This window comes from Numenius arquata, chromosome 7 (genome assembly GCF_964106895.1).
Source record: "Numenius arquata chromosome 7, bNumArq3.hap1.1, whole genome shotgun sequence".
NCBI lineage: Eukaryota > Metazoa > Chordata > Aves > Charadriiformes > Scolopacidae > Numenius > Numenius arquata.
The window spans coordinates 44274819-44287711 of record NC_133582.1 but is presented as its reverse complement, the minus strand read 5'-3'; the positions used below and the strand labels follow the sequence as shown (position 1 = coordinate 44287711).

The 12893-nt window shown below is 39.4% G+C and overlaps 1 protein-coding gene across 1 annotated transcript in view; it reads right to left on the bottom strand.

Annotated features, from left to right (window-relative positions):
* The window catches only part of TOPAZ1 (testis and ovary specific TOPAZ 1), a 36613-nt gene extending 24762 nt beyond the window's left edge, over positions 1-11851 (bottom strand). Inside the window, 3 exon segments of the mRNA XM_074150878.1 lie at positions 2084-2151; positions 7178-9635; positions 10744-11851. Coding sequence (XP_074006979.1) covers positions 2084-2151; positions 7178-9635; positions 10744-11848 — 3631 coding nt within the window. The 5' untranslated portion in view covers positions 11849-11851.
* Positions 11852-12893: the final 1042 nt, after the last annotated feature.

Below are 12893 nucleotides of genomic sequence, written 5' to 3'. Positions count from 1 at the left end.
TTCCTGTAGAACGGTACAACAGGTTTATTTATATTGTACTGAATTCAGTATTTTAGAAATAAATTCAGTTAAGCTTTGTTATTAAAACACAGCAAAAGATATGTACAGTAATTTGCTAAGCAAATAAAGACTTAAGTCTTTGCTGGAGAAGGGGATATGCTAATCATAACATGATGCAACCCGAACTAAATATAGACAGCTCTGAGAAACTCCAAATTCCTGTAGTACAGTAAACTCAATGAGAATTCAGTGTCAGGAAGTTTCAGCACCTTTTGCAGATGTCACAGGAAATGAACAGAACACCTGACTAGAGCTTTCTGAAGCAGCTATTTATGTACAATAGAAGAGCTCAGCATAGAAGAGAAATTCATTATTTCATCAGATCACATGAACGAATTTCAACTGCACTGTGCTGTCCAGATACAGGAAGAAATAATCAGATTATTATTGGAAAGGCTTTTTATCTTCTAGTCACTGGTCTCTGTATGATCATCAGTACAAGACACATCTGTGTGAAGACAACGTACATAAGATTTCCACCTGGAAGATGAAGAGGATTGACATCATCCAGAATACATTAATTGTAGTATTTGTTGCCCTTCCTAGAGTGTGAAACCACTGAGACAAGCAGGCATAAACTCACTACATAACACAAGACACCAAAGCAGTAATATGTATTTCTAAATAAATACATAAATTGTCAGTACTCAGCGAAACCAAGCTCCTTTCTTTTGCTCTGTACAGGTCTTTAAAAAGTCATAGATCAAACACAAGTTACCGTATGCATATTAATATAAGTGTGGTGTGATCCTAAATTTCTCACATCTGGGAAGAAGGACCTACTTAAACTTTTTCTTTAAGCATGACAAAAAGACCCAAAGACTTTTAGCCTCAAACTTCGTTAGAACATGAAGTAAACCAACAAACAGTCTAAAAAAGCGCAGAAGTCACTAAATAGTTCAGGACCGACTTGCTCCCAGGTTTGGTTTCAATCACCTCAGTACTGCAGATGCCATGGCACAGGCCCCTCTGGTTCTTTGTATCACCAAAGGCCTAACTGTGTACTTCCTCCCTACTCCTCCTCAGGGAACTTGTGTCTATTTCTTGGTGTCTGAGGTCTTAAACCCTGATTAACTTTTATTTTGCCTTCTAATCACTGAAGCCTGAAACTTTCTTTCCCCCAAATAGTCACTAGTCACTCCTTTTTCTCCAGGAAGCTACATCTGCCCAAACCACTCACTCTTTCTACACAAACGTAATACATTAATATGAGAAAACAGCACAAGAGGTAGTGTCAGACACTTCACCAGCCTGCAGGAAAATCAATATATAATGGCAGAGTGCCAGGCACCAGAAAGGGAAACACCATGACCCTTCAAAGCCAGACACAGCACTCTGTGCCTTCACCAGTGTGTCAGTACAGGGCTTCTGTTCAAAGTCAGAATCCTGTTCCTCCAACCTATCTAGGAGAAACTTCCACATCAGACATACCTTGCATAGTAGGTCTGTATGCAAGCTGTAGAAAACAAAACAAATTACATTCAGATGCTGTCTAGTTGGACTGTTCTGCTTAAAATCAGAAGAAAAAATCACTAAGTCAGAAGTATCCTTATCTAAAAACCACAAGCATTCTTAAAAAGGAAAATAGTTTGTCAGAGGAATGAGCACAGCACACACAAAACCTGAAAGTACAACCTGGGAAAAAAACCTATTATAAAATTCTGTCTGTTGAACAAAAGAGAACAACCAAGTGAGATTATGAGTCAGACTCCATAGCAGTATCACAGTACTAAGTGTCTTACTATCATCTCATCAACTAATAGAATTCCTTGTCTAAAGTATTAGAGATGTCAAAAACCCCACAACCAACCACCCCCTAAAACTCCTAGTAATGTGAACAGACAAGTACCACAGAGAAGATGATGTTCCCTGTAAGTCTCAGGTTTGTATCCTTTCAAAAGACATCCATTTTGTATGCATTAGGAAACAAATTGCTTTTACAATAAAAAGATATTACTGAACTGACAAGTACTCATTGTATGTGGAAAGTAGAAATCCAAAATAGAAGTCCAAAGACTCTTACCTTTCAGCACCCAATCACAGGAATTTTCAGTATCATTTGGCACTGCAGATTCTTGTATGGTAACGTGTCTATTTTGAACAGAAATTGTATTTAAGACTTCCATGTTGCACAAAAGCAGAATTAATCTAACCAGTTACGTAAAATTACAAGTTCTCAGTAATACTTTTACCTATGGGCAGAATCCTTATATACAACCCACTGTCGTAAGACTGTTCTTAACTCTCTTTTTGGCTTTCTTATGTCCATCCCTGTAGATATACACCTAAATATGTTAAGTAAAACCAAGACATTTCAAATGTCATTTCAAATTTTGGGATTCAAAATTTGTCAGTAAAAGCTCATTTTGTCATTTTACCTTTGCCTAAAATACTGAGAAGGAAATTCTTCTCTGTATAGCAAGTTATGGAAATACTGTGCTAATGAGCCAGTTCATCAGTTTCTACAAAAAGTGATTTATAGTAATTTTATATTCAAGGCAATTTGCGTAACAATGAATATCAAAAACGTTTGTTCATATAAAGATACTTACTTCACCTATCTTAAAGATAAGTAGGGAAAAAACCAAGTATTTCTCCTTAAAAAGGCTCAGAAGGTAAAAATACATATTAAAATATTATATATACAATATGTAAACCAACAACACCATCATCACAGCTTTTGGAAGCTTGTACCTGGTGAATGACATGAAGTATAATGACAGCAAGCTACCTAGTAAAATGGAACAATGAAAATTTGCAACAACCTAGTGGAAATGAAAAAGTGCCCCAGTATACACAACTTGGAACTATACAAACGTTCAGGTACCGACATCTATGTATATACGTGATACACATTAAGGAACAGGGTTTAATAAGTTACAGCAACTCTGCAGAGATGAGAGGGATTTTTTATTAGATGCAGGCCCTCTGTAGTCTTATTTCCTCTTTTCCCCACATTTTATATGAAATTTGAAGTTTGAGTGATTTTTGCCTACAACAATTTACTTTCTTTTTTTGTAAAACTGCAGTGCAAACAGTTCCAGAAAGCTGTCATCTTCATAAACATTGCTTAAAACTAGAAATATTTAATGGCATCAAGATACTGAAATCTTCATGTTCAGATCAAAAGCCACTTCCAGATCTTTACTAGATTCTGCTAATTGTTACAGAGTTACACTTTATGTAAGTTTTTGTAAAAAAGGTGCCCAAAACACATACAGAAAACTGTATTTATTACAGTACTTGTAATTTAGTCACCAGTCGGACAAATCTAGGAGTGCTGACAGAACCAGAACTAGTCAACAGATTTTAGAGATCTAGAAACGGACACATACTAGACCATGTCAGAATGTGGGACGCTCTTGCATGCTGCTGCTGATTTAAGTTTAAACAACCTCTCTTTACAGCACAAGTTACACAGATCACACTTGTTCAGTTTGCTATTTTGCATATGAAAAATCAATTCAAGTTTAGGCTTTTTATTCAAAAGGAAAAAAGTAAAATGCAGAAGTCTCCTAAGCAAGAATGGCTGCTGATGTGCTTTCAAAGGTACCCACTGAACCTACTAGCTCTGTTGGAATGAAAAGACATACTGGATGCCATAGAATTAAGCGTCCAGATTTGCTGCATGAGAGGAAAAAAATACCTCAGCTGACTGATCAAAAAACCTGCACTTTTGGGTGTCACTGAGGGGTAAACAATAGAAAATGGCAAACAAATATACGTGAAAACTAAGTTTCACTGCCACATTCAGGTTGCAGGTCCACAATCCTTTCATTGTGACTGGCAACTAATGCCTGGAAGCGACCAGCACTTACTCTACTCTTCTTGAAGTGCAACCACCAGAGGAATAACCAGTCCTACTTATCCTAAAGGTCAGAGCATGCTATCTGAATCAAACCATTCAAGATAGAAACACAGAGCCTTTTCTGAATCTTCCTGGGTTAAGAGACAGGACCTGCTTGTCCTGCTTACTCAGAGACATCAGTTCTGGGCACACACACAAGCACAATTACAGTAGTTAGGAAACCTTAAGTCAGAGAGATGTATAGCAAGGTTAGGTGCTTCCTTGGTTATTGGGTGCTTTGCTAGTTTGCTTAAAAAAAACCAACAAAAAAACCCCAAACCAAACCCACAAACCAAAAAAACCCCAAGAAACAAGCCTTATTTGAATTCTGGACCTCAATCACTGTTGCAATCAGTATGTTCTACTTTTGAAGGACATGAGCTCTCATTATCTGAAATTTGGAAGCCAAAAATTATTATCCCTCAATTTTCAGAACTAAAAAGAGCCCTCCAGATTTTAAGGTCACAAACAGTCAAAGATTAAAAGTGTCGTTGGCTAAACACGTTTTTGTGTTTAAATTCACAGATTAAACAAAATGGATCTAGTTACACATCCACAGTGGCTAAATAGTTGCCACTGAACACTTGTCAATTACTGAGTTAAACTGGTACATCCTTCAGTTTCACTGCTTTGGTTTCAAAACAAAACTTGAATAAGAAGTATTACTTCATTATACCAACTGTCGTTTCGACAAGCTGCAAGATCTCAGATTTTTGTGGTTGGAAGAACACAACAAATTAAGGCACCAATCATTTCCTTTACAATTACAATTTAAAAGCTATTAAGCTCAAAAGTAACACTCAACAAATTTTAAAAAGCTTTTTAACAACCCAGCTATACGTTCAGCATAACTTGCTGCTAGCAGAAATACAGTTCCTACTGCTCTGTCCCAATGCCAGGCTAAAAGATCAGTACCCAGGAAGAAGCGTACTGAAGTCCATCCCCATGCATACGTGGACCAAAACAGTTTTAGCAAAGATCCAGATTCTTTCTGTCATCATCTGCCTGCTTTTATTAATCTGAAGGGAAATAATAACACAAGCTATGTACTGATACAGTTAAAGAAAACATTCAGCAACAACCACCATGTGCAGCCATTAAGTGCTTGCATTTCTCTTCTACCTAAAATCACCTAGATTACATTCATCTAGGGTGTAATGCCTAACATTAGTTAATGTAGGTTAAACAAAACATACATATAAACTAATATTTATACAAGTAAGAGATGGTTTACAATAGTGCAGTTCTGACTTGCTGTTCTATGTGGACAGACTGAAGTGGCATTACAAACTAACAGTCCAACCAAGCAAAACTTCAGTATGCATAAAATAAGCAGCCAAACAAGAAAACATATACAATACTCTGGAATATCTCCAAAGAGGGAAAAAAAAAAAAAAGGGGAGAAATTAGCAGAAATAATATTTTATTTTAAAATATGTAGCGATGTAGGCATAACTCTACCAGCATAATCATGTTTTTTGGTTGGCCAAAGAAAGTTGAAGTCCCAGTTGTAGCTGGCAAATACTAACAAAATAAAAAAACAACAATATGAACTGGCCATTCTTAGTATTATCTGGTGATACCATAAGCTACTTGATAAAACTGCAGTAAGGTCTATTGCCTTATTTTAATATTCTCATATTCAGTTCATTAGTATGTTCCCAGCTGTTACCAACTAAGATTAGTCACCACCTAATGACCTTTGCATCAAATTATGGAAGGCAAAAAGCAAAACCAGACAATTTTGCCTGCTTCTTTAGCAAATTAAGGGGAAATTCTAAGAAATAAGAACCATGCATTTTTGTTTTCCTTGGTTGATGGCAAGCAAATTCAGCAGATACCAGGAAGAAATCTGAAGTTTGAAGAAACTTCAAAACAAGTTCAGTTTTCATCTATGTAATGGTTGTGATGTTGTTACTCTAATTCAATGTCATTACAAGTTAAAGGAAATATTTGCCTTCCCTACAAATACTGTAATATACAGTGCATATAAGATACAATATACACTGTACACAAAATGAATACTCATTCTAATAAATTCAGTGTGGTACAGCCTAGCTGTTTTTTGAGAAGTTGGATGCTCCTACTAAAGACTTGTCCTGTTCTTCAGAGGCTTGCTTTTGCAGAGGTTTTATTCTATTAACATCTGAAAGTTTTATATTCTCATGTCTAAAAACCTGTTCAGCACCTCAGAGAAGGTTCCCTTCCTCTTTTGAACATGGGTTTAATCAAGGCGAAAGGATAAGGAGAGCAAAGAGTAAGAAAAAATGAACGCAGTTATAAGATGGTACAATATCAAAAATAATAAAAACATTATTTAAAATAAGGATAATATAAAGCCACCCAGAAAGAGCAGAGGAAGAAAATTATAACACCCCTCCCAATAAAAAAACCTAATCTTCAGAGGAAAATCTTGCACTTTTTCTATCTAAGCTTTATGTTCTTTATAAAATGAAAAATGTAATCTTAAGCCTCAGTTATCAAATACAAGTATCAAAGCTTAGAGAAAAAACAGACTAGACAGTTGATGAGTTAATCTATCTCACAAAGGTCTACCACCTCTTTTTACAAAAGTTTTTTTCTACTTTAAACTTCTCTTCCCCCTTCAGTGACTTTTATTATCATCTCAAAACCCAGAAAAACATTAAAGCCTAACAACTTACATCAGGAACTTACTGAATGAAGATGCAGAATCATAAACATCTATAATATGTTAGCCAAATTACAGATTTGAAAACTATTCACATGTCTGGGGATAAGAGAAAAGCAGGGAAAGAGAATGGCAGAATGGACTACTACTGTAGAGGTAACCATTTATTCATATAGATCTAGCTACCCCTAGAAACTAAAAAATATTTCTAAGCACTATACCACTTTACAACTAAAAAACTACCCTCTAAAGGATATCTGCTATATCAAATCAAGTCAGATATTTAAAAACATTGTTACTTATTAAGAATATTACTCTTTGTTTATAGAGTTTTCTATAAACTTAGCTTTGTTTATACTTTCATATTTCACTCTACTCGGTCTAAACCAATACCTCAGGACTATGTTCTCCTTCAATTCAGAGTTTATCCTATTTCTTATGAAGAACATATTAATGTATTTGCCTTCAGAAAACTGTCATACCTCAATCAAATTTTGACACTTAAAATCAACCCAGGAATTAGTGAAATTCTGTAAGGAAGCCTAACCGCTACAACCAAAGCATACTGATATGACAACAAAGTACTTAGGATTATGTAATAAAAAGAATTATATGCATACCTAAAATTATCATCTACTGAATCTCTGTTTTCTGAGATAACAGGAGACTCAGGCTTCATATCCTGCTTTTCATCTTTAAGGCAGATGCTAGTACAGGACGCCTTCACAGGACAATTTTCACAGTCTGTAAGTGCAAGTTCCTCTTCATTACTACTTCCAAAAAGGTCAGGATCATTCTGAATCACATCAATGACAAGAACATCTTCTTTGTAAGCTTCAAGAATATCTGGAAAAATTTGACTCTGGTGTTGTGAAAGATTCTCTCTTGATTTGCTATCATCATTTATTTCTAATGCAACAGGGTGGTCAACTGCATTCCAAGAATGATCAGAAAAATTAGATTTTAGTACACATTCAGTCCCATGGATATCAGGTACAGATGATTCTAGCTGTCCATCAAGAAAAGGATGTGGATACAAAGAAAAATGTTCAGGGAGTGGAGACATCTCATTCGAAAGGTTTTCAGGACTATCATGCTTAAGGTCCTTACTGTTGATCTCAATGACTTTTTTATTCACGGAAGCTGTAGATGTAGTATCACTCACAATAGAAAGAGGCTGCTGCTCGGAATTTACCAAAGGTGTCTCTTCACCTGTCTTCTGCCTTCTCGGAACACTAGTCCTGTCAAGAAGCTCTAGTGGACTACAGGTTTTTCTTTCAAATGAATGGTCAGATTCAAGTTTCCTGGATTCAGGTTTGTTTCTGCATAAGGGAATTTTGAATTTTGTCAGGTTTCCAGAGTTTAATACTTTCATTAGCTTTAAATCAGAAAATGTCTGGTTCCCTACTGATACTTTACGGCTGAAGTTTATTCTGTTTTTTTTACCTGTAGATGTACCATTCTGGACTGTCAAAGACAGACTTCTTTTTGTTACAGCTCCTTTATGTTTACCCTTTTGTTTTGTTGTAAAATTCAAGGTTGCTTTTACTTCTTGCACATCATCATGGCTAAAAGCCATGGTATGTCTATCCATATTAACTGGTGATTCCATGTTTTCATTGCTCAAAGTCTCATAAATATCCACAGAAGAGGATTCTGGTGTTTCAAGTGAAGTCAGACATTCAGTATTTGGAGCCATTATTTTATGTGTGGATTCTTCATTAATTTCTGCCGATGACATACACAGATCCATCTGTCTCAGATTCCCAGTCACAGCACTGTTTCCTACAGCTTTAACACTGCTTTTATCAGAGGATTCCTCAAAGGCAGCCCTCAAAAGTCTTTTTCCTTCTGTGATGGGCATTTCATTTTTATGAAACCATTCAGAAGTCCTGGCGCAAGATTCAAAAGGCCAAACATTTTTACCAGTCATGGGTACAGCTCTCTGACAGGTAAACTGCTGCAATTTCATATTAACTTTGTTCAATTTTTCATCTGTCTTGCTTTTGCGACTATTAGAAAAATCATGGACCTGAGCTAGTGCTCTTGGGCTACCTGAGGCAGCAGAACGATGTGCCACACTGTTTGAATTTTCTCCTTTTGCTACTACAGAGAACTCGGGTATCTTCTCAAAGCCATCTTCAAATGCAAGTAATTTGGCACTGTTCTTTCTCCAGGTTGATAGATTTTGTGCTTCATGAGTATTTTTTCCTATATGAAGATTTGATGTATGATCACATGAAGCTGACAGAGTATGGTTTAGTCCTAAGGCTGCAAAGGAGCTTGATGTGGCAACTGCCACTTCTGTTTGTAACTCACACTCACTGTGTTCATTAGCCACGTCTGTGAAAACATTCTGCCCTGCTGATTTCTCAGTGATTTTCACCTTTTTTCTAGGCTTTCGACCAATATTCCACTTTTTTCCCCTTAAACACATATTGCTTTCACTCTGACAGCATGAAGAACACCCTCCTCCGTTTTGAGTTTTTTCTTCTTTATTGAACAATAAACCACCTTTTATGGGTGATTTCTCATTTTGCACTCTAATAGTGCTGCAATTCATATCACACTGTTCTACAGTACCATCAGGAAAAACATACTTTCTTTTGTTCTGGGCCACATGGAAGAATCCACTTAATTTGTAACTGCTGGTAGTTCCACTAGCTGAAGACTTCACAAATGTATTGATGTAATTACAGGCTTCTAATCTCACAAACGGGTTCTTTTCTGTTGCACAGAGCAAGCTGTTACAATGGTTCAGGGCGTTTCTGCAATGTTCAGCATCGCATTTTGCGGATACATTTCCCTCTTTTTCTCCTGGAGTCACACTAGAACTTTGCAAGCACTTGATCTGATCAACTCTGCGTTTCCTTTTTTTATACTGCATGCCAGACTTTTTTCTTACAGGATGGCACAGAAAGCTCTTGCTTTCAGTCCCATCTAATGCAGCCACCGCAGGAGATTTAGAGTAGTGAGGTTCCTTTTCCTTAGAATCTTCTGATCTGTTTCCATTTGTCTTAAGCTTCTTCACAGCCTGTGTAGTGGAGTTCTGCTCAACTGCTTTTCGTTTTTCCTTTGCTGATTAAAAACAAAGAAGTGTCATTAAAGAATATGTTAAAGGAAAAACACTATCCTATCACAATATTTTATAAAGAGAACCAAAAACACTCAAGGCTACTAAAGAACATGACACTGTGGAAGACCAAAACATTTCTGTGAAGTTTTACCTTTTTTTTTTTTTCCCCTCTTTTAAAATGAGCACTATTATCGGACTTAGAGTAACAAATGATGTTTTGTCTTCAGAAAATGCAGAGAGGAACAGACCTTAAGGTGCCAAAGAGGCATTGAAAGTAGTATATTTAAAACATAGGTGGAAACCAAATTAGAGCACGCCTGGCAAGAAAATGCAGATGCTGTTTGCACATTCAGCCTTAAAATTTTTTGTTTACACAGTAGATTCTCTGCAATAAGAAAGGTTGTTTATAAGCATATAGTGATTTATTTCAGATACACAGTCCAACCAAATGCATCAGACTGTTCAAGAAGATCCAGGAAAACCACAGGACTTGCATTTTTATAAAGTACTGCTTTTTTATTTAAGAGCAAACACAGATTATGACAAAAACTGTACATCTGAAAATTTTGTCTGGATAATGGACTCAAGAATGTACTACTAGAATGTTGCGGGTTTTAGATCTTAGTTTTCAAAGCAAGATACAATTTTAATACCTCAGTTCTTCAGAATATGGTTTCTAAATATTTATTAATAATAACCTTCAGCAAATATTTGTCATTTGAATGTACCTACTTTGAAAGTACAAAGAATGTCTTTTAGGCAATTGTCCTGAAAAAAGGAGACTTTTAAAAATCCTCTTTCAAAACTGTTCCAGTTTGATACAACACTGTCTTAGAACACTAAAATACGATCTTTGATTCTACATCTTTTAGGATTTTACAGAGTTAACAACTAAAAAGCAAAAAGTTCTGAAAACAAAAGCCAGCATCCTATAAAGGCAAGCACTAGATAAGACAGCATGATACATATTCAAAAATAATCAAATAATATACAGATGAATGAAGAACTATCTTTAATTTTGGCTTTGCTGAAACTACTGCTTCTGCCTGACCTTCTATGCATAAATGAACAGACTGTATTTAAAAGGTGGGAAAAAAATTTACTCAGGGCCTGTTGCTGCCAACACCCCTTACTCCCTCTGCCCCCCAAAAGGATATCTGATCTCCTCTCCTTTGTGCAAAAGAGCTGTGTTTCTCCTTCCAGAAAATCCTTTCCTCTTCCTAAAAATCTGTGTTCTTCTAAGACTGGTTTCACAGTATTGTAAATTACTTGCAAGTTGTAGCTTTGGTTTCATCAAAGATGTCTCACCTTTCTTGCTCAAGCATCTGTTTCCTTTCTCCTGTGTCCTTCGCTTTTTTGATCCAATTAAAAAATACCCATCCAACTTCTCTGGCATTTCTACCTCTTCCCGAGGTTTTGGATCAGACAACGATTCCTGAGTCCCCAGGTTCATCTTAAGATCTGGGATTTGCATCTTCAGTATCATTATGGAGTCAGTGCTTTTCATTTCAGTACTACACGTGCCCTTTCTGGGTTGCAGCACTTCAGGTTCTGGCAAACAGGAAATGTCATGTCTCTCTGTACTCTCAATTTCCTCCTCTGAGGATGGGATTTGTGATTTTATTTCCATAAAGGAATATTTGCCTTTTTTTCCTGAGATACCTGCACTCTCCTGGAAACCTGAGACATTCAGTCCTTCTGAGATATGTTCTTTCCTTTCAATCCCTGCTGATAATCTATTTTGCAAAGTAGCTTCTGAGCAAAATAGCTGTTGACCTTGTCCTGTCCCTCTCCTTACAGTCTCTTCCCAGCATGTTACTTCAGCCATGGTCGCTGCCTGCCAATCTTCACATACAGCAGTACCTGAAATTGGCAGAGCTACAAGCTCCTTGCTTCTGGCAGACCTCCTGCACTGTATCCCCTTGTTTTTTTCACCTGGGAGTTTCTGGCCACTCTCACCTTGCTCCTTCTGCATGGGCACAAGAGCATCAAGTTGCTCTTGGGAAATAGTGGAGAGCGTGGCAGGTTGCAGACAGGAAGACAAGGGCTGGTCAGATTCTCTCTCTGGTGCCAGGTGAAGACTCTGGTTGACTACCAACTTCTTCCCTGACTCACGTCCTATGCCCACACCCAGAGGGCCTGGGCTTGTGACCATCCAGTTAGCCGACTTCACCTCACTGACAGTCAACACTTTCCCTGACCTTAAATGTGGCATCACAGGAGCCTACAGACTGCAACAAAATCCACAAAACCCACTCAGCAGTGCACTTTTAACAGTGCTCCAGCTAGCCCAGCACCCATGGCGGGCACAGGCCCGACCAGGAGGGGAGCACAACCTCCCTCAAGCTACCACTTCAGGGGTCATCCCGGGGGAAATCCAGCCTGACAGAAAGCCCAGGCCGCCTGGGAAAAGTCCACGGCCACCAGCCAGCCCGGAGCAGCTCCTCACGAAGGAGGCGGAAGGAGGAAGCAGCCCCGTGCCTCCCCGCCTCAGGGACCGCGCCACGGCCGCCCCCGCCAGGCAGCCCGCCGTTTCCCGCGCCGCCCCCGCAACCGCTCAAACCGCCCCCGCGCCTCGCTCCCTCTCCCCTCGCCCCGTCCGTCGTCCACCGAGCCGTCCGTCCCTCGACGCTTCGTCTGAGCCCCGCCAGCGCCGCCGGCCCGCAAGGCGCCCGCCGCAGCAGGTGGGGGGTAATGGCGGCGTGGGCGGCGCAGGCGCAGGGCGGGAGGCGGTCGAGGGCGGTGGCGTGAGGGAGGGTCCGCGGCGGGACGAAGCGGGGGTCGCTGTGCCGCCGCCGCCGCTCACGCGTAGGAGGAGGTGCTGCTGCCGCGGTGGCGGCAGCAGCAGCCGCCATCTCGCTGTGCTCATCCTCTTGCCAGCTCAGCAGTGCTGCCTTCATGGCAGAAACTGCTCTCCTGAGCACGGGGGTGTCAGTCGCTGGGCCTTTGGGCAGCGGGGCCTGGCCTGGGTGGTGGTTTCTCGGATTCCTGCTGAGGAGGCCTTATGCTGCTCCCTTGTTGCCCGAAGCCCTGAGCCGCAGCGACTGCGGGGTGAGAGGCCACCCGAGGTAGCAGGGTCCTGTGTGGAACCACCAAACCCACCGAAGCACCGAATGGCGGCAAAAATTGTGCTGGCCCAGAGCTGAGAGTTGGGGAGGAAGAAGCCCAGACTGCCCAGCTCACCAGCTTCTTGAGGTGTTTCACCCACCTCAGTGAAGCAGCATTACTTCCTGTGGCCCTCCAAAATTGAGGGGCTATAT